Raw genomic sequence first — 21,826 nt, 5'->3', positions numbered from 1 at the left:
TGTGTCTCTAGTGTTTGTTGTCTTGGGAACAATGTATATTGAGAGTGATTTAAAAGAGATGGAAAAAATCAGAATGTGTTTAGACAGGGTAGAGAGAATAAATGAGCAAGGGCACAGATTTGGGTAAACATGTGGGGAGGTGTGATTAAAAAGAAACAAAACCTGCTGGAAATATTCAGCAGGCCAAACAACATCTGTGGGGAGGGTTTCAGGCTGAAGATATAAGGATCCCTACGAAGGATCTACGAGTTGAAACGTTGAATCAGTTTATCTCTCCCCAATGCTACTTGAACTGCTGAATTGTTGTCCAGTATTTTCTGTTACTGTTTGGGGCTCCTGAATGCTTGCTAACCCAGAGTGGTGATACTCTAGAACTTACTGCCTGAGAACCATGACCCCCAGGTTCAAGAACAGCTTCTTCCCAACAACCATCAGCTTCTTGAACACTGCACAACGCCAAACCACGACCTCAGCAACTATGACCTATTATGGACTGTCTTTGGATTCCCTGCAGACTTCGATTTTGCACTATTATGGTTACCTAGTTATGAATTTATTTTATGATTGATTATTATATCATTATTTGTTGTGTTATTGAGCTGATGGGCCTGTTTAGTTGCAGCAAGCGATGATTTTGTTGTCTGTTGCCAGTACATAGGGTAATTAAATACTCTTGTCAAAGGGATTTCAAAGGGGAAGTCAGAGGCATTGGAAAGAGAATAACATATAGTTTCAGGAGATGGGACTGATGGGACTGCAGGCTCAATGGGCTGAGTGCCCTCTTTCTGTGCTATAACAATTCTATAACCCATATGGAGATCAGAGTCTATAATCCAGAGTCTATACTGAACAAAGTGCTACCAAGGTTTATGTGTGCTGAGGATTCAGGTGCTGACTTCAAGCAGCATACAAGATCACGCCTGTTACCCTGATGGTCTTACCTGCAGCTGGATGTTAACGTTGCATCTCCTGTTTAGCAAAGTCTCCACCACTTTGAGGTGTCCGCACTGACTTGCGATCGACAGTGGAGTGGCTCTATTCTGCACAGGAAATAGGCAAAGGATTTATTTCACTTTTTTCACAAATTTCCCTTCAACTCCTGAAGAGATTCACCAGGTCTCTGAATGCTCTTACAAACCTCTGCAGGTGCACCGTAGAAATTATCCTCTTTGGTTGCATCGTGGCCTGGTACGGCAATTCCAACACACGGGAATGCAAGAGGCAGCAGAGAGTGGTGGACTCAGCCAAGTCCATTACAGGCACACCCCTCCCTTCCATCAAAGGCACAGCCTCGAGAAGGCGCCATCTATCACTATCCGGGCCAAGCCCTCTTCTCACTGCTACCGTGGGGCAGGAGGTACAGAACCTGAAGTCCCACACCACTAGGTTCAGGAACAGCTACTTTTCTACAACTATCAGGTACTTAAACTGACCCGCACAACCCTAATCCTGCATCGGCAATGGAACACTATAGACGACCACTTGAACTACCATGAACCGTTTTTCTAATCGTATATGTTTGCATTAATGGCTTTTTGTTTGCATTCTTTTTCTTTTCACTATCTTGTTGAATTGATGTGTAACTTACATATAATTTATGAATACTTTATTATTATTTATGCATTTCCTGTGCCTGTGGTGCTGCTGCAAGCAAGATTTTCATTGTACCTGTTCCTCGCCTACTTTTGCAGATGACAAAAAAAAAATGGACAAATTAGTCGTTAGAAAATCATGTTACCAGTTGTACAAGATGTTGGTGAGACAACACCTGGAGTATTGAGTGCAGTTCTGGTCACCATACTATAGGTAAGACATGATTGAGCCAGAGAGGGTTCAACTGGGTTTTATGGAGATCTGTGCTGGGACCACTGTTGTTTGGGATATATATGACGGATGGAATTTAATCCGAGTGAGAAAGAGGTGTTGCATTTTGGGACATCGAATGGAACGGGAAAGTATGCAGTTAATCACAAAACTACTGTATAATCCTAACCCTGAACAACACTAATGTGCAGAGGGATCTCAGGGTCCAAGTCCATAACTCCTTGAAAGTGGCAACATAAATAAATAGAGTGGTAAAGAAAGTGTATGGTGTGGTTGTGTTTACATATTCTGTTGAACTGCTGCAAGTGAGAATTTAATTGTTCTCCTTGGGACATATGACAATAAAACACACTTAACTCACGCCTTCATCAGACGGGGCATTAAGTATAAGAATCAGGAAGTCACATTGCAGCGTTATAAAACTTTGGTAAACCCACATAGTCACAGGTAAAACATGTAAACTCTATACGGACAACGCCCGGGGTCAGGATTGAACCTGGGTCACTGGAGCTCTGAGACAACATTTTTAGTGGGTGAGCCACTGTTACTCTGCAGCGTACAGAATTTATTTCAGAATATCTCATCTGGTTAAGTTGTAAAGTGAGCAGCACCACAGATTTAACCACAATGATATCATTGCCAATTTTGGGGCTCGGGGGGGGGGGGGGGGGGGGGGGGGGGGGGGGGGGGGGGGGGGGACGGACGTTGGCTCTCTTACTTTGGTTGATAGCTCTGTGGAGGCCCCATACTCCAACAGGAATTTCACAATCTCATCGTTCCCTTGTTGAGCAGCAAAGTAAAGAGCAGTAGAACCTGACTGGGAAGATAAAGTGGAATTAATTCACTCTTTAGACTTTAGAGTACAGATCGGAAACAGGCCCTTCAGCCCACCGTTTGCGCCGATCAGCAATCACACCGTACACTAACACTATCCTACACACTGGGGACAACCCACAATTTTACCGAAGCCAATTAACCTATAAACCTGTACGTCTTTGGAGTGTGGGAGGAAACTGGAGCACCTGGAAAAAACCTACACTGTCACAGGGCGATTGTACAAACACTGTACAGACAGCACCCGTAGTCAGGATCAAACCAGAATCTCTGGCATTGTAAGGCAGCAGCTCTACCACTGTGCCACCCCTGCAACTCAACAGCAAGCTCACAACTGTCACTGTCAATTAGTACTGGGTGGATCACCACTCTTCCTGCTGCAAACGTTAACTCACTCCTTTGCTGACAGATCATTTCCTCGCATCCAACCATGTCCTGGGAATTTCCTGAGGTTCGTTTTATCAGTTGCCAGAACTCTATCAAAGGATCATGTCACCCTGCTAGAGGAAGGATGCCATTTTGCTGGAAACAACACAGAGAAGATTTATTAGGATGTTGACAGGACTCAAGGGTCTGAGCTATAGGGAGATTGAGCAGGCTAGGGCTTTATTCCTTGGAGCGCAGGAAACTGAGGGCTGATCATATAGAGGTGCATAAAACCGTGGGGGTTATAGATAGGGCGAATGCAGTGTCCTTTTCCCCCCCATGGTAGGTGAATTAGAACTAAAGGGAGGCACAAGGAACTTCAGATGCTGGATTCTTGAGCGAAACACAAAGTGCTAGAGGAACTCAGCGGGTCAGGCAACATCTGTGGATGGCGTGGACTGACGATGTTTGTGACGGGACCTTTCTTCAGGCCTTCATGTACCAGAAGCATAGGTTTAAAGTGAGAGGGGAAAGATTTAACAGGAACTAAAGGACAACATTTTCACTCAGAGAGTAGTGGCTTTGTACTTTAGAGATACAGTGCGGAAACAGGGCCTTCAGCCTATGGGATACGAGCCAAATGCAGACAAATGGGACCAGCGTAGATGTGCATCTTGCTCAACATGGACCGAAGGGCCTGTTTCCATTTGTATGACTAAATGTCAATGATTCTGCCGGAGGCCAATCAGAGGAACTTTGGACGAAGATCAGGTTTCAGCTCTTCAGCGAGGATTACATCAGAGTTCCAGATCAACTTTCCCTAGCTTCCTGCATTTTAATACAACCTACATTATCCTGACTTCTCCAGTGTGGACCATCACTCATGCTTCGGCATGCCTGGGAAATTCATCTCTTGATTGTTCCCAAAATATATGCAGGCACAATAAACTGTTTTCTGTGGTAAAGTTTCCATAAATTATATCAATACTAAAAAACCCATAATATGTCTCCAATGTGATATTCAGCCTCAAGCATGTAACAGACGAGCAGATAGAAGGTGTATTGTATGCTTGCCTTCATCAGTTGAGGCATTGAGTATACGTGCCAGAAAGTCATGATACATCTCTATGACTTTAGTTAGGCCATATTTTGAGTATTGTGTACTCTGATCAACCCATTAATGGAAGGATGTTGAGGCTTTGATGAGGATGCAGAAGAGGTTTACCGGAATGCTACCTGGATTAGAGGCAAGGAGAGGTTGGACAGACTTGGATTGTTTTCTCTGGAATGAGAGAGGCCGAGCAGAGACCTGATAAATGTATATAACATTAATAGAGGCACAGATAGGACTGACAGACAGTAAGAAATGTTTTTCCCAGGATGGAAATGTTCATGACTAGAGGGCATAGCTTTAAGGTGAAAGGGAGAAATTTAAAGGAGATGTGCAAAGCAAGTTTCTTTACAGAGAGAGTGGTGGGTGCCTGGTTGCTGGTGGAAACAGATATGATAATGGTGCTTAAGTGGCGTTTAGATAGGCACTTGGATATGCAGGGAATGGAGGAATATGAATCACGTGCAGAGAAAGTAGATTTGTTTAACGAGGCATCTTGTTCACATTGTGCACTGAAGGGCCTGTCCCATGTGCCGTGGCCAGACCAGTACAAGGTAGAAGAGCTGTTTCTGGGTTTGTTTATTCTGAAGAAAAATCTGAAGAACAGTCCCGATTGAAAATGTCATCTGTCCATTCCCGCCACAGATGCTGCTTGACCCACCGAGTTCCTCCAGTACTTTGGTTGCTCAAGACTCCAGTGTGTGTGGCTCCTTGTGTCTCTTTCTTTCTTTTTTCCTTCCTGTTTTTATCCAACTTTCTCCTAAACCTCAACCACTTGGATCAAATTTCATCCCAATAATTTTTGAGTAAAACTTTCTCTTAAATCTCCCACTGAATTTATCAGTAACTATTTTGACATCTACGACTTCCACATGTGGAAACATATTCTCTACATCCACCCAATAAACAACTCCTGAAAAATTTGGAAGACCTCAATCGTTCTAACTTTCAATGCTAAAATGTAAAAAGGCCGTTGCTGTGGAAACATGCTCTCCACTTTACCCATCATGCTCCCCAGATGAGATACGTACACCCCGCCGTACTACACATTACCTCTCTCTGGGTGTTAATGCCCGCTCCTTGTAAGATCAGCTCCCGAACACAATCCATATGATTGTAGTGTGAAGCCACCATCAGAGCAGTTGTCCCAACCTGTCAACATGGAAATTATTCCAATGATTAGGATCACTACCAAATCCAGATACTGGCTAGAACCACCCATGGGGCCAGCACAAAGCACTGGCAATTAAGGTGTCTTTAGTTTGAAGGCCTAGTTTGGATTGTATAACAGAGGGATCTGGGGCTGCATGTATATAGTTCTCCGAGAGCAGCGTCACTGGTGGATTGGGTGGTGTAGAATGCTTTCGGCCGCCCTGGCCTTCATCATTTAGGGAATGGAGTATAAATGTTGGGACGTTATGTTACTGTTGCACAAGACATTGGTGAGACCGTACCTGGAGGACTGTGTTCATTGTTAGTCACCTTGCTACAGGAAGGATGTCATTGAGCTGGAAAGAGTGCAGAAAAGATTTATAAGGATGTTGCTAGGACTTGAGGGACCGAGTTATATACAGAGTTTGGCAGGCTAGGACTTTATTCCTTGGAGTGCAGGAGGCTGAGGGGTGATCTTATAGAGGCGTATAAAATCATGAGAATAGATAGGTTGATAATCATATACTCAGTGTAGGGGAATCAAGAACCAGAGGGTAGAGGTTTAAGGTGAGAGAGGAAACTAAACCCGAGGGGCAACCTTTTCACTCAAAGGATAGTAATTATATGAATTGAGCTGCCAGAGAAAATAGTTGAGGCAGGTAGTATAACAACGTTTAAAAGACATTTCGACAGATAAATGGATAGGAAAGGCTCAGAGGAACATGGGCCAGGTGCTGGCAGATGGGAGCTGCTTTGAACGGGCATCTTGGTCGGCAAGGACAAGTTGGGCCGCATGGCTTGTTCCCATGCTGCATGACTCTAGGGCTCTGTTGTAACCCCACCACGATGGTTCCTGGGATAGACTTTTCCCTTGCATGCATTAATGGACCCATACACTGTCTCTGCAGTCTACATCCATCCGACCACTGTTTAGAAGTATCCTCAAGAGGGTAGCGTTTCCTCTGCGTGCGGTCCAGAACACAGCATTTGCAAGTGGCATCTCCCTCTGTCAGAATAAACACAAGGTTCGTGTCAACACCAAAGTACATCATCATCGAAATTTAATAGTGAATTAAAACGGTTTGAATCACCTTGGAACCAAGGCCATTGCAAATCAAATTTCCAGCTGTCTGATCTACCATCAGCTGATTTACAATGCAGAATATTCTAAGTAATCAGTAACACAAGGTAACCAGACCATTATAGTGCAAAGCTGAAGTATGTAGTGCAATCAAAGACATGGTCCATAGTTGCTGAGGTTAGTGTCCATGGCAGAACATCTTAGGAACTTGAAGGTGGGACTGTTCGAGGATAAAGATGAAGGCGAGGTACTAAATTAGTACTTTGTATCTGTATTCACAGAAGGACATGGAGGACAGTGACATCAGTGTGGGGAATATTAATATGCAAGGATAGATTGAGATTGAGGAGGAGACGTTGGGAATCTTGAAGTTCATTATGGTGGATAAATCCCCAGGGCCCGATGGGATCTACCCCAGGTTATTGAGGGAGGCAAAGGAGGAGATTGCAGGGGCCACGACAAAGATCTTTGTTTCTTCTCTAGCCACAGGCAAGGTCCTGGAGAACTGGAGAGTAAACATAGAAAATAGGTGCAGGAGTAGGCCATTCGGCCCTTCGAGCCTGCACCACCATTCAATATGATCATGGCTGATCATCCAACTCAGCATCCTGTACCTGCCTTCTCTCCATAAGTAGATAATGAGTAGATAATGTTACTTTGTTTAAGAATGGAAGTAAAGATTATCCAGGAAATGTTATGGTGGAAGGGTGTTATTTTAGCTGGAAGTCTGTGACAAGTGGAGTTCCGCAGGTTTCTGTGCTGGGACCTCTGTTGTTAGAGATACATAGAAACTGACTTGGACGTAAATGTAGCAATAATCAACCATCAATTTACATTCGTCCCAACAGAACAAACACCATAGACAAGGAACTGCAGATATGGTTTGCAAAGAAAGACACAAAGTGCTGGAGTAACTCAACAGGTCGCATCTCTGGAGAACATGAATAGGTGACTTTCGAGTTGGTACCCTTCTTCAGACTGATTGTCGTGGGGGAGGGGGGTGAAAGGAGAAGTGGCAAGTCAAAGCCTTGTGAGCAATAGGTGGATACAGATGAGGGGGAGGGGGTATCTGATAGGCAAATGGTTGGACAAAGGCCAGAGATGAAAAGACAAAAGGTGTGAGATAATGAGGGAGGGGGAGGTATGCTTGCCTTCATCAGTCGGGACATTAAGTATAAGAGTCAGGAAGTCATTTGCAGCTTTATAGGACTTTGGTTGGGCACCCTGACTGATGAAGGCTAGCATGCCAAAAGCCTTCTTCACCACTCTATCTACATGTGACGTCACTTCCATGGAATGTGTACTTGTTCCCCTGGACCCCTCTGCTCTACAACATTCCTCAGGGCCTTACCATTCATAGTGAACTTCCTGCCTTGGTTCAACTTCCCAAAATGCAACATCTCACACTTATCAGCATTAAACTCCACTTGCCATTCTTCAGTCCACTGATCAAAATCTTGATAACCATCTTCACTGTCTATGACACCACCTGCTTTAATGTCATCTCCAAACTTACTGTACATTCTCATCCAAATTGTGTCAAGGGGGAAAGGGTATTCCTCCTCATAGGCTCCAAAGCCACACTCAGCAAAATCAATAACCCCACTCTCACCATCGACGGCACCACTGTCTCCCCATCTCCCAAGGCCCGCAACCTTGGCGTGATCTTTGATTCCACCCTCTCCCTTGAGCCTCACATCCGCCATGTCATTAAAACCTCCTTCTTTCATCTCCGCAACATCGCCAAACTCAGACCCTCTCTCACACCTCCCGCTGCTGAAAGACTCATCCATGCCTTGATCTCCTCCCGACTGGACTATTGCAACTCACTTCTCCTTGGCATCAGCTCCACCTACATCAACCGACTCCAACTGGTCCAGAACGCAGCCGCCCGACTCATCACCCACACCAAATCCTGGCATCACATCACTCCAGTCCTCAAACAACTTCACTGGCTTCCCATCTCCCACCGGATCACCTACAAAATCCTGATCCTCACCTACAAAGCCCTCCACCATCTGGCCCCCCCATATCTCACTGACCTCCTCTCCCCCTACCAACCCTCACGGTCCCTCAGATCCACATCAGCCGGTCTCCTCTCCATCCACAAGTCCAACCTCCGCAGTTTTGGGGACAGAGCCTTCTCCAGGGCAGCTCCCAGGCTCTGGAACTCCCTCCCCCAACTGATCCGCAATTCCGTGTCCCTCACCATCTTCCAGTCCCGCCTCAAGACCCATCTCTTCACCTCTGCCTATCCTTAGCCCCACGTCCCCCTCCCTTTTCATCTGTGCATTAATTGCCTCATATTGTGTTTTGAATTGTATTCTGTCTTTACTTTGTGTACTAGTCATGTCTCTACTATTTATTTCATTCCCCTTACATGTTTTTCCTCTACCTGCTAAATTTTTGTAAGGTGTCCTTGAGACTCTTGAAAGGCGCCCATAAATAAAATGTATTATTATTATTATTATTATTATTATTAAGAGCTAGAGAGTTTTAGAGGAACCAAAAATAAATGTATTTTTAAGTTTCTTTTGTGACTGCAAACGAAAGGCTGTATGTTACATTGTTTTTATAGAATATGAATGTACAAATGTCAATAGAAGCTGGAGATAAGGAACTGCCAATGCTGGAATCTTGCGCAAAACACAAATTGCTGGAACTCAGTGAATCAAGCAGCATCTGTGGATGTAAATGTCACCTATCCATTACAATCAGTCTGATGAAGAATCTCGATCCATCCCCTCCAGTGATGTTGCCCGACCCACTGAGTTATTCCAGCACTCTGTGTTTGGTCAATGGAAGCAATCACTCGTCAATTTCATCAGCTTTTCCGCAGTGAATCTCACAGACAGTGTTGTGAAGGGGCAATGGGAGGGGCAATTTCCAATACGTGGAAACTTGCCTGAGTCACAAAGATAAAAGTCTTTCAACTCACCAAGTTTAGTTTAGAGATACAGCGCGGATACAGGCCCTTCGGCCCACTAAGTTCGCGCCGACCAGCAACCACCCTGTATATTAACAGAAAACTCACACGGTTACAGGGAGAATGTACGAACTCCGTACAGCCAGCACCCTTAATCAGGATCGAACCGGGTCTCTGGCACAGTAAAGCAGTAACTCTGCCACTGTGCCGCCGTTAAACGTCTGTGCCAAACACGGCAGGTTGGGCCAAAGGACCTGTTTCCACCCTGCATGACAATACCATCATGCAAATTAAACTAAATCCTTCTGTCTGCAAGCAGGCAAGTTGGACAGCCTTGTATAGTTGAGCCGAAGGGTCGGTTTCCATGCTATATAACCATTACTTTGACTATAGTCAGTTATGGTATGGAAACAGGCCCTTTAGCCCAACAGATTGATGTTGACCGTTGCAAGTCATACAGCACGGAAACAGGTCCTTCAGCCCAATTTGCCTATGCCAACCAAGATACCCCATGTACACTAGTCCCACCTGTCCCGTGTTTGACCCATATCCCTCTAAACCTTTCCTATCCATGGGACACCATACTATCCCAGAGCTGCAGCGAACACGGCCATTCTGCCCACACCGCTGTTCCGTTCCTCCTAGCCTGCACCGCGCAGGTCCAGCGACGCGCCTTCTGCGGTTCCGCATCACCTACCGTCATTCCCGGTGACCCGCAACATCTCTCGCGGACCCGGAGTTCCCATTGTAGACACCGGGGGACCTGCAGTGACTCCCGGGGACCCGCAGTCGGGAATAATGCTGAAAGCGGAAATCCTGCTAGTGATGAGCCTGCGGAGATTCCCCGCAGACTGCGGTCGGTCGAGTCCGGTCTGACGCAACCTTACCTTGAAGGACATGGTGCCGGGGACACAGGCGGGGCGGCCCGGCTCCCGCTGAGTCTCCTACAGCCGCCCGGTGGTGCGCGCCCTGGACCACCCCGAGCAGATTCAGGCACCCACTGGAGATCAGCAGTGCGCGTGCCCGTGCACTGCTGCCCGGGGCGCGTTCCCGACAATTGCTCCAGCTCGCGGGCGGGCGCGTCCTCCACGGAGCCGCGCGTGCACGATCCCCACCCAGGACCGGGTTACGCGCAAATATCACTCGCGATGGACTGGTCTGCACGCCCCTGTACTGCTGAAGCTCGTACACGTCGGGATTAAGTCAGGGTGTGTAATTGTCATGAAATTCTTACTTGCCTCGGCCTAACAAGCCCATTAATGATTAACGCAATAAAATGTATAATTATACAATTATACATTGATATACAATTATACATTGTATAATTATCAGTTATACCAAGAAACAAGATCATAATTGTGCAAATTGTGTACTATACAAAGTTCAGAGAAGATAATTGTTGCTGAAGTTAGTAGAAGAAGAGTCTTGACCTGAAATGTTTCCTATACATGATGACGTACCTACCCTACCTTTCGCCGGTCCAGTCCCACTGCCAATATCAAGAGTGCCGATTTACTACAGGGATTGAAACATCAAGTCCTTTTAGCTCTATTCCAGAGAGGCTGAAGATAGATACAAAGTGCTGGAGTAACTTAACTGGTCAGGCAGCATCTCTGGAGAAAAAGGATAGGTGACGCTTCTCTCACACCCTTCTTCAGACTCTTGAACCCCAGTCTGAAGAGTCTAAAGAAGGGTCCCAACCTAAAACGTCACCCATCCTTTGACCCTGCCTGCCCGCTGAGTTACTTCAGCAGTTTGTGTCTATCTTTTGCATATACCAGCATCTACAGTTGCTCTCTATATTCTCAAGAGATGCTGCCTGACTCACTGAATTACTCTAGCATTTTGTGTTTAATTTAGTTTATTGGTACAGTGAAAAGCTCATTTGTTAAGTGCTATCCAGTCCGCAGAAAGACTATGAATGATTACGATCGAGCCGTCCACACGTGTACAGATATAGGATAACGAGAATAATGTTTATTGCAATATAAACCAAAGACCTAGCTCCTCTAGTATCTTTGATATAAAGTCCAGTAAAATCCTATTAAAAATAGTCTGATGGTCTCCAATGAGATCGATCGTAGTTCAGGACTGCTCTCTAGTTGTTGATAGGATGGTTCAGTTGCCTAATAACAGCTGGGAATAAGCTGTCTCTGAATCTGGAGGTGTGCGTTTTCTGAATTTCTGTACCTCTTGCCTGATGGGAGAGAGAAGAGGTAGGATCCGGTGTGAGACTCGTCCTTGATTATGTTATACCAAGTAACCAGATCATAATAGTGCAAATTGAAGTCAGCAGTGCAACCTATACAACGTCCAGTGAAAATCATAGCTGCTGAGGTTAGTAGAAGATGGATCCTGACCCAAAACATCACCTATCCATGTTCTCCCAAGATGCTGCCTGACTCGCTAAGTTACTCCAGCACTTTGTGTCTCTTTTGCTGAGTTTAATGTAGTTCAAGAGCATGGTGGTTGCAGGGAAGAAGCTGTTCTTGAACCTGGAGGCCACGGTTCTCAGGCTCCTCTACCTTCTTCCGGATGGTAGCAGCGAGATGAGAACTTGGCCAGGGTGGTGTGATGATACTGGTGACCTTTTTGAGGCACCACTCTCTGCAGCTTCCTTCAATTGTGGGCATTTGAGTTGCCGGACCAGGCTACGATGCAACCAGTCAGAAATCAGTCCGGTGGACCATAGAATCGCACAGCATGGAAACAGGCCATTCAGCCCAACTCATCCATGCCAACCAAAGAGCACCCTTCTACATATTGCCATCTCCAGCACTTGCTCCCATAGCCCTCCACCCCTAAGCAATTCAAGTGCTTGTCTAGATACTGCTTAAATGCTGTCCACAACCCATCTCAACCATTCCCTCAGGCAGAGCATCCCAGATACAATCTTTGCCTCCCTCCCTCTGCAGAAAGGTCAATTATGACCACTACCCCACCAACGTACATCATCTCACAGACCTAACCAATTATTTCTGTGAAATAAAGTGCTGGAGGAACTCAGCATCTGTGGGAGAAAATGTACAGGTGATATTTCAGGTCGGGCCCTTCTTCAGACTGATTGTTGTAGTGAGGAGAAAGCTGGAAGAGTGAGATAGGGGTGGGGCAAACAAGGGTCCTGACTCGAAATGTTGCCTATTCATGTTCTCCAGGGATGTTGCCTGACCCGCTGAGTTACTCCAGCATTTTGTGTCTTTTCTAGGTGTTGGGCAATGCTTGGCGTGTGAGAGGTGGAGGAAGTTACTGCAGCTGCTGGTTTATACCAAAGATAGACACACAATGCTGGAGTAACACAGCGGGTCAGGCAGCGTCTCTGGAGAAAAGGTCACCTATTCCTTTTGGATTATTTCAGAAATGTCACCTATTCTTTTTCTCCAGAGATGCTGCCTGACCCGCTGAGTTACTCCAGCATTTTGTGTCTATCTTAAGTGATAGGTATATACAGGTGACAGGGGTGATTTGCAGATGGGTGGAATAAGTGACAAAGACGAGAGGTGAAAAGGAGACAGTTAAGGGAAGAAGAGAAATATAAGGCTGGGTGGAAAGGGACAGAGGGAGATAAAAGGGAAATATGGGACAGGGATGGGAGAAGAGTTTATAGAGTAGGTGAAATGAGCTGGGTGACTGGGGTTGCGGGGAGATGAGTGCACACTGAGGTGCGTAGGTCAGGGGAAAGAGAGAGGGAGGTACGGTAGGGAAAGGTTTTTGGTATGGGTGTGTATTACTGCTGCTGACAGACTGTTTTAAGTACAGTAAACAAAAGGATGTTTTTGCTGAGTGCATGCAGGTTGCTTGCAACGCAAGAAAGCCAGCGGAAGTGTTTGGTCCAAGTTGTCTGCATTCGCTCTGTTGCCTTTCCCCTGATGTTGTCCCTGCGCTAATTAGCTGGAAATATTTTGTCCTTTGTATATCCTGTAAATCCTGTGATAAATATCAACAGTGGCTACTACACATCTACAATGAATATTGTTTATCCGCAGTTCACAGTCTCTGTGGTTGGCTGATATTTTTAACAAAGATCTAGCCAAGTTATTTTTAATTGAAAAGGCAAACTGTGGTAAAAATTAGAAATTTTTTTGGTCTAATTTCAAATGTTTGATTATCTGCTTTGCATCATATTTTAATTTGTGACTGCACTTTTATATTTGCCAATTTAGGGGCGGCACAGTGGCACAGCTGATAGAGCTGCTGCCTCACAGCACCAGTGACCCAGATTTGATCCTGACCTCGCGTGCTGTCTGTGTGGAGTTTGCACATTTTCTCTCTGACCACATAGGTTTTATCCGGGTGCTCCGGTTTCCTCCCACATCTCAAAGATGTGCGGGTTTGCAGGTTAATTGACTTCTGTAAATTGCCCCAAGTGTATAGGGAGTGGATGAGATAGTGGGATAACATAGAACTAGTGTGAACAGGTGATCGATGGTTGGCACCGGCTCGTTGGGCTAAAGGGTCTGTTTCCACGCTGTTTCTTTTAAAAAAAGCTTTTGAGCATGACATATTAAGGGCTCAAATTACGGCACACTTGTGTCAAGCATCAAGTCCAAGTTAGACCTCTTCCTAAACACAAAGTATTGGAGGAACTCAGCAGGTCAGGCAGCATTTGTGAGAGAATGGACTGATGACATTTCTGGTCGGGACCCTTCTTCAGACTGGTAGCAAACCTGGGTCAGAACATGGTCAGACAGCAAGAGAGAAACAGGAATCACAGAGATCAGAATATGATTGTGAACATAAAGTCATGGAGTCACACAGCGCGGAAACTGGAATTTCGGCCCAACTCGCCCATGCCGACTAATATGTCCCATCTAAGCTAGTCCCACCTGCCCAAGTTTGGCCCATATCTCTCTAAACCTTTCCTATCTATGTACCTGTCCAAGTTTCTTTTAAAAGTTATTGTTATACCTGCTTCAACTACTTCTTCTGGCAACACATTCTACATACCCACTCTGTAGTGGGAGCAAAAGTTGCCCCTCAGGTTCATATTAGGCTTTTCCTCTCTCACTGCAAACCTATTTGCACTGATTCTTGAAACCCCCAATGCTGGATAATAGACCCTGTGCATTTACCCTATCTCTTCCCCTCATTAAGTTATACACCTCCATGAGATCACCTCTCAGCCTCCTGCACACCAACGAATAAATTCCTAGCCTGTACGACCTATCCCTATAGCTCAGGCCCTCGAGTCCTGGCAACATCCTTATAAACAGTCAGAGCATACATCTTCCAACACTGTCTCAGCCCTCCCCTCCACTTTATAGTGGCTCTGTCCCCTCTCCACTCTCACTCCTGACCTTTCACCCTCCTTACTCCTGACCCAAATCATCAACAATTCCTTCCCCCCTACAGATGGTGCTCACCCTACTGAGTTCCTCCAGCAGGATTTTCTTGTTGCTTCAAGGGCATCGTAATCTGCTTTTGGCTTGAAATGGAAGCTTGCCTTTGAAATGAGAAACAAAAAACTACAGACGCTGGAGCTAAACACAAAGTGCTGGAGGAACTCAGTGGGTCAGGCAGCGTCTATGGAGGGAATGGACAGATGATGTTTCGGGTCAGGAGTGGGGGGAATAAAAGGTGGAAAGGAGAGGTGGATGCGGGACAAACCCTGGCGAGTGATACGAGGATACAGATGAGGGGGTGGGGATGATTGACCGATGGGTGGAGTAAGTGACAAAGGCTGGTGTTGAAAAAGAGACAAAAGGGTGTCAGATAAGGAGAGATGAGGAGAAGTGAAATGTAAAGCTGGAGGAAGGAATATGGGTGGAAGGAGACCGGGGGGTGGAAGAGGGGGGATAAAAAGGCAGCATGGCGGCTCAGCAGTAGAGTTGCTGCCTCACAGCACCAGAGACCTGGGTTCATTCCTGACTATGGGTGCTGTCTGTACGGAGTTTGCACGTTCTCCCTGTGACCGCGTGGGTTTTCTCAGGGTGCTCCGGTTTCCTCCCGGATGTACAGGTTTGTTGCTTAATTGTCCCTAGTGTGTAGGATAGTGCTAGTGATCGCTGGTCGGCACAGACTCAGTGAGCCTAAGGGCCTATTTCCACGCTGTATCTCTAAATCCTGAAGCCTGCGAAGGAAATGGCGGACTGAGGGATGTGAGGGGCCCATATGGAGCAGGGTGACTGGTGGGAGCTGGTGGAAGAAATGTGTGCGGACCAGGATGGGGTGGCAGGGGAGAGAGAGGGGAGATGGGGGGCTATTACTTGAAATTGGAGAATTCAATGTTCATAGTTGGGTTGTAAGCTACCCAAGTGGAATATGAGGCAAAATCTACCCTCATTATTATAGATCCCATTATAATGGATTTTGGTTATAGCGGGCAAAATCTGTCGTAAACGAGGCGTCGGTTTGGATCAAACAACAAGCTCGTTTATCATTACAAAAGGTAACTGAAATTACCTTTATTTTATTTATGTACAATGTTTAGAGTATTATGCATCTTGCGTCCTTTCCCGTTTATTGTATGTCTTGTTTAGTGTATGTTTATTGGATGTTTTTCCAATGCTGTACATATTTAACCTCCCCCTCCCAGAAAGGTCAATGTGGGAATGGGAAGGGGAGCTAAAATGGTTAGCAGCCGGGAGATGTATGGGAGCAAATAATTGCAACACATGTTCCAGTGGGTAGAAAGTGATTCAGTCCAGAAATATAGACCACAATCTTCCAATCATCTGGTAATCCTATTAACCACATCCCAGACAGTCTTAGTTCAGGGAAGGGAACCTGCAGGAAATCTAGATCAAAATCAAATTGTGGCTCTCTTAAGTAAAAGAGAGCAACAATTTCTTGAATGCTTAAACCAAGATTTAAAACAAGGTAAATGAGAGACCAAATCATTGAGTATTTTAAAGAGATTAACAGGTTCTTGATTAGTAAAGGTGTCAGGGATTATGGGGAGAAGCCAGGAGAATGGGGTTGAGAGTGATTGAATGGCAGAATAGACTTGATGGGCTGAATGGTCTAATTCTCCTCCTATCACACACACTTATGAACATGAGAATTGTGGAGAGGGATGTTGGAAGAGGTGTAATTTAGGTTTTAAACAGGGTTTGTTCGAGATTTCTAACATTTGTTCTTTGTGTCTCCCCATCTAAGGAAAGCTCTTTCAAGCAAAAAGCTTTTTTAAAGTGAAATATAGAAACATAGAAACATAGAAAATAGGTGCAGGAGGAGGCCATTCGGTCATGTGACCATTCATTGTGATCATGGCTGATCGTCCCCTATTAATAACCCGTGCCTGCCTTCTCCCCATATCCCTTGACTCCACTAGCACCTAGAGCTCTATCTAATGACTATATCAACTATACTCTGAATCCTTGATACATTTTATTCAAAAGCTTTGGACAGGTACATGGATAGGAAAGGTTTAGAGTGGCATGGGCCAAATATGGTCAGGTGGGACTTAGGGCATCTTGGTTAGCATGGGCAGGTTGGTTTGAAGGGTCTGTTTCCGTGCTGTATGACTATGACTCATCTGCAAATTGAGAGCGCAGTTATAGATCAAACTACTATGCAATGACGTTTATGAAACAATTGACATTAAACAGGATAAGAGGTCATGTTTACCAAAATAGCCCTTTCAATTATAAAAAACTTGTTTAATGTTTGCTAAAAATATCAGCCAACCACGGAGACGGCGATGGAAGATAAACAACATTCATTGTAAATGCTGCACCGTGACAGATGTTTTCTGTGTGGATGGTTTGATAACGTTCACACAATGGAGCTGTGAGCAAATGTAAGCCCACGCAATAAGAAGGATTGTGGCTGTGTAGATGTGAAGTTGGTTTTGGGCGGTGGAGGTGATGAGTGGTTGATGATCTGGATGGGGGAAGTGTATTGTGATCCTACCTCCATGCCACCAATGGGGCGGCACAGTGGCGCAGCGGTAGAGTTGTTGCCTTACAGCGCCAGAGACCCGGGTTTGATCCTGGCTGCAGGTGCTGTCTGTACGAAGTCTGTATGTTTTCTCTGTGACTGTGTGGGTTTGCTCTGGATGCTCCCGTTTTCTCCCACACTCCAAAGATGTACAGGTTTGTAGGTTAATTGGCTTCGGTAAAATTGAAAATTATCCCTAGTTTGTAGGATAGTGCTCGTGCAAGGGGTGATTGTCGGTCAGCACAGGCTCAGTGGGCCGAAGGACCTGTTTCCAGGATGTATCTATAAACTGAACTAAAGTAAACAATGTTGTCGTAGTGGGTTTATGTGCTGGATTTGGGTGCATAGTTTTGTGACGTCAAGAGATAGAGTGTTTAATAGTCACATTTACTGGTAATGGAACGGTAAAATTATTATTTTGAAGTAGAAGAAATTCTTCTTCTGAAGAGGAATGTCTGAAGAAATATCTCTCCAAAGATGCAGCCTGTCCCACTGAGTTACTCCAGCATTCTGTGTCTATCTTCAATAAAAATCTTATTTGTTGTAGCTGTAAACATAATAGCACACAGATAACTATGTAATAACCAGTAATACAACCAATTAATAACTTTAATACTAGGTCATCATACATAGTGCAAACCTGTAATCTGTAGTGCAACCGAAGACACAGTCCAGAGATGATCACAGTTGCTGAGGTTAGTGTTGTGCAGTGTTCAAGACCCTAATGTTTGCTGGGAAGAAGCTGTTCTTATAGCTGGAGGTCGTGGTTTTCAGGCTCCTGCACCTTCTTCCAGATGGTAGCAGCGAGATGAGAGCAAGGCCAGATTAGTGTGGGTCTTTGATGACGTTGGTTGCCTTTTTGATGCAGTGCCTCCTGTAGATCCCTTCGATGATGGGGTGGTCAGTACCTATGATGGACTGGGCAGTGTCCACCACTCTCTGTAGCCTCCCTCAATTATGGCCGTTCGAGTTACCGAACCAGGCAGTGATGCAACTAGTCAATATGTTCTCTACCGTACACCTATCGAAGTTCGATAAGAGTATTCGTCAATATACCAAATCTCCTCAATCTTCTATTCTTAGACTACAGCTCTGCTCTCAATATTATTATCCCATCCAAACGCATCTCCAAACTCATGGAACTTGGAGTCAGCACTCAGCTCTGCAACTGGATCCTTGACTTCTTGACCAACAGACCACAATCAATGATGATAGGGGACAAAATCGTCATCTACGATAATGATAACCATTGGGGACAAATCATCATCTACGATAATCCTCAACAAAGTTGCTCCGCAAGGATGCATTCTCAGTCCCCTTACTTATTCCCTACACACCCACGAGTGTGCAGCCAAGTACAAATCCAACTCAATTTACGAATTTGCAGACAACACCACCATAGTGGACCAGATATCAAATAATGACGAGACGGAGTACAGGAAGGAAATTAAGAATCTTGTAACCTGGTTCAGGCCAACAACCTTTCCCTCAATGTCAGCCAGACAAAGGAGATTGTGATCAACTTCAGGACACGAAGGGGTACATGTACCTTCGTATACATTGATGGCGCCAAAGTAGGGAGGGTTGAAAGCTTCAAGTTCCCAGGACTAAATATCACCAGCGACTTGTCCTGGACTAGCCATATTGAAGCAATGGCCAAAAAAGCACACTAACACCTCTACCTCCTTCGAAGGCTTAGAAAGTTCAGCATGTCCCCAACAACTCTCACCAACTGCTACAGGCACCATATAAATCATTGTATGGGGTTGCATCAACACATGGTTTGGGAACTACTCCATCCAAGACTGCAAGAAATTGCAGAGAGTTGTGGACGCAGCCCAGACCATCACACAAACCAACCATCAACTCCATCTACACCACGGTGTCTCGGCAAGGTCACCAGCATAATCAAGGTCCAGTCTCACCCCGGTCACTCCCTCTTCTCCCCTCTCCCATCAGGCAAGAGGTACAGAAGTGTGAAAATGCACTCCTCCAGATTTAGGGACAGTTACTTCCCAGCTGTTATCAGGCAACTGAAACATTTTATCACCAGCTAGAGAGCAGCACTGACCTCTCATCTACCTAATTGGAGACTCCCTGACTATCTTTAATTGGAATTTACTGGACTTTATCTTGCACTAAAAATTATTCACCTTATCTTGTCTCTGTACAATTGGTAAACATGACAGATGCAGGTTATTGCACTGCATTACAAGATGGGTTTCCCATAGGCTTCATGGTGGTCTGGACAAATCCTTGTTGCATATCTCCATAATTACTTAATTATAGATTGTCAGTAAAATTTCCGGAAATCTAATTGAGGCCTGGAAGAGATTTGTAAGGATTTAAAGGTGGGTTGACATCTTGCTCCCATTTACCGGTGGTTTAATGTGGGGTTGGGTGAAGTGCAGTCCCCTGTCGGATGTGAATCCCCTACAGCAAGGAACCCACTGCGGAGCAGCATTGTGGCGTAGTGGTAGAGTTGCTGCCTCACAGCGCTAGAGACCCGAGTTCAATCCTGAAATGGGTGCTCTCCGCGTGTAGTTTACACGTTCTCCCTGTGATCATGTGCGTTTCCTCCGGGTGCTCCGGTTTCCTCCCACAACCCAAAGACGTGTGGGTTTGAATGTTAATTGCCCCCTGTAAATTGCCCCTAGTGCGCAGTGAGTGGACGAGAAAGTGGGTTAACATTCTAATTTAATAAAATTAAAAGCATAAAATCAAAATATAAAATCAACATATGTTGAAAATTTGCAATCTAGTTTTTAACTTTCTTGTTTAACTTTAGCTGTATGCTGTACGGTACATTCCGTCACAAACAGCTCTGGTTGAGACCACAGTTCGCGTGAGCACTGTTACACAACCGGCCTTGGGAAATTCCGGTCTTTCCTGGGTTATTATGACTACTGACTAAAACATAATGACTTCACCAAACTACAAGTCAAGTCAGGTTGAGTTTACCGTCATCTGCACAAGTACGGTAAGGTACAGTCTGTGTACAATGAAAGTCTTGCTTGCAACAGCAACACAGGCACATAGACTCGGGCAACACACACTGAAACATAAATGATACCGAACTAATAAATAAATTACACATAGCACTTCTAAAAGAAGAATGTGCAAAATAAAGACGTTTGTGGAAAAACATAATTAGAAAATAAGCAAGTCCATGGTAGTCCAAAAGGTGGTTCTTAATGTACTGTTAATACCATAGTAACATTTATGAAGAATTTAAAGCGGTGCAGGGAATAGAGGGATATAGACCAAGGAGATGGGATTAGTTAGATTGGGACCATGTTCGGTACAGACATTGTGGGCCGAAGGGCCTGTTCCTATGCTGTACGGTCCCTCTTCTCCCTTCTCCCATCAGGCAAGAGGTACAGAATTGTGAAAATGCACACCTCTAGATTCAGGGACAGTTTCTTTCCAGCTGAACCGTCCTGCCAACAGAGAGCGAGCAGTCCTGATCCACCATCCACCAACCCTCGGACTATGTTTAATCGGACTTTACTGGACGTCATTTCTTTTATCATGTATCTGTACCCTGTGGATGGCTCAATTGTAATAATGTATAGTCTTTCCACTGACTGGTTAATACGCAGCAAAAGCTTGTTACTGTACCTCGGTACACGTGACAATAAACTAAACTCAATTAACCTGTGGTCCATGTTTTATAATGTACGATGCCTTCCTCGGTATGATTCACATCGATATCAGTAGGGTCAAAGCTACTCAAATTGAAACCTGCTGGGATTATGTAAATCTGAATGTTTACATGTCCAGCATAGAGCTAAGGGCAGGGGTGAACTGGAGATTAGAGAGGGGGCATTCTAAATATATAAAGGTGGCTGCAGACTGTAGTGGCCAGGAGGGGGCGCAGGCGAGCAACAGTCTGCCTCACTGCTTGGTATACAGACAGCAGTCTGTGTGTAACATTGTCCGACTCGCAAAGAATGGCTCTCACTGGGTCATCTGACATACGATCCAAAAAAGCACAAGGGTAACTCGAGGGCAGAGAGAGCAGGAGGCTGAGGGGTGATCTTATAGAAGTGTAGAAAATTACGAGGTGAATGCACAGAGTAAAATGGACAGGAAAGGTTTAGAGGGAATGTGTATGTAGGAACTGCAGACGCTGGTTTACACCGAAGATAGACACAACATGCTGGAGTAACTCAGTGGGTCAGGCAACATCTCTGGAGAAAAGGAATAGGTGATGCTTTGGGTCAAGACCCTTCCTCAGACTGTGAGTCTGGGGAGAGGCAAGGGGAGGGGGAAACAAGAGAGACTAGTTTCTCCCTCCCCTGATTCTCATTCTGAGGAAGGGTCTTGACCCAAAATGTCACCTATTCCTTTCTCCAGAGATGCTGCCTGACCCGCTGAGTTACTCTAGCACGGTTTAGAGGGATATGGGTCAAACACAGGCAAATGGGATTAGCTTAGATGGGGCATCTTGGTCGGCATGGACGAGTTGGACCAAAGGTCCTTTTTCTGTGCTGCATTACGGTGACTATGACTGTATAAAACCATGAGGGCAATAGATAGGGTGACTATATATGGAATGAGCTGCCAGAGGAGGTAGTTGAGACAGGTACTATTGCAACATTTAAGAGACGTGCAGGTTTGTAGGTTATTTGGCCTCTGTAAAATTGCCTCT

The 21,826-nt window shown here is 45.2% G+C and overlaps 1 protein-coding gene across 3 annotated transcripts in view; it reads right to left on the bottom strand.

Annotated features, from left to right (window-relative positions):
- Positions 1 to 20,854, bottom strand: part of ankrd29 (ankyrin repeat domain 29) — a 38,332-nt gene extending 17,478 nt beyond the window's left edge. The window contains exons 1-5 of one of the 3 annotated variants that reach the window (XM_033019530.1): positions 20,830 to 20,854; positions 6,183 to 6,293; positions 5,189 to 5,287; positions 2,543 to 2,641; positions 942 to 1,040 (exon numbers count right to left, since the gene is read on the bottom strand). In XM_033019530.1, coding sequence (XP_032875421.1) covers positions 942 to 1,040; positions 2,543 to 2,641; positions 5,189 to 5,287; positions 6,183 to 6,287 — 402 coding nt within the window. In that variant the 5' untranslated portion in view covers positions 6,288 to 6,293; positions 20,830 to 20,854. Of the gene's footprint in view, positions 1 to 941; positions 1,041 to 2,542; positions 2,642 to 5,188; positions 5,288 to 6,182; positions 6,294 to 10,181; positions 10,373 to 20,829 lie in introns of those variants that run through there. The other 2 variants (XM_033019531.1, XM_033019529.1) reach the window with 2 other exon arrangements.
- Positions 20,855 to 21,826: the final 972 nt, after the last annotated feature.

The sequence above is a fragment of the Amblyraja radiata genome, chromosome 4, assembly GCF_010909765.2.
Source record: "Amblyraja radiata isolate CabotCenter1 chromosome 4, sAmbRad1.1.pri, whole genome shotgun sequence".
Lineage (NCBI taxonomy): Eukaryota > Metazoa > Chordata > Chondrichthyes > Rajiformes > Rajidae > Amblyraja > Amblyraja radiata.
The sequence above is the reverse complement of the archived record's forward strand: the minus strand, read 5'-3'. Positions and strand labels throughout refer to the sequence as shown.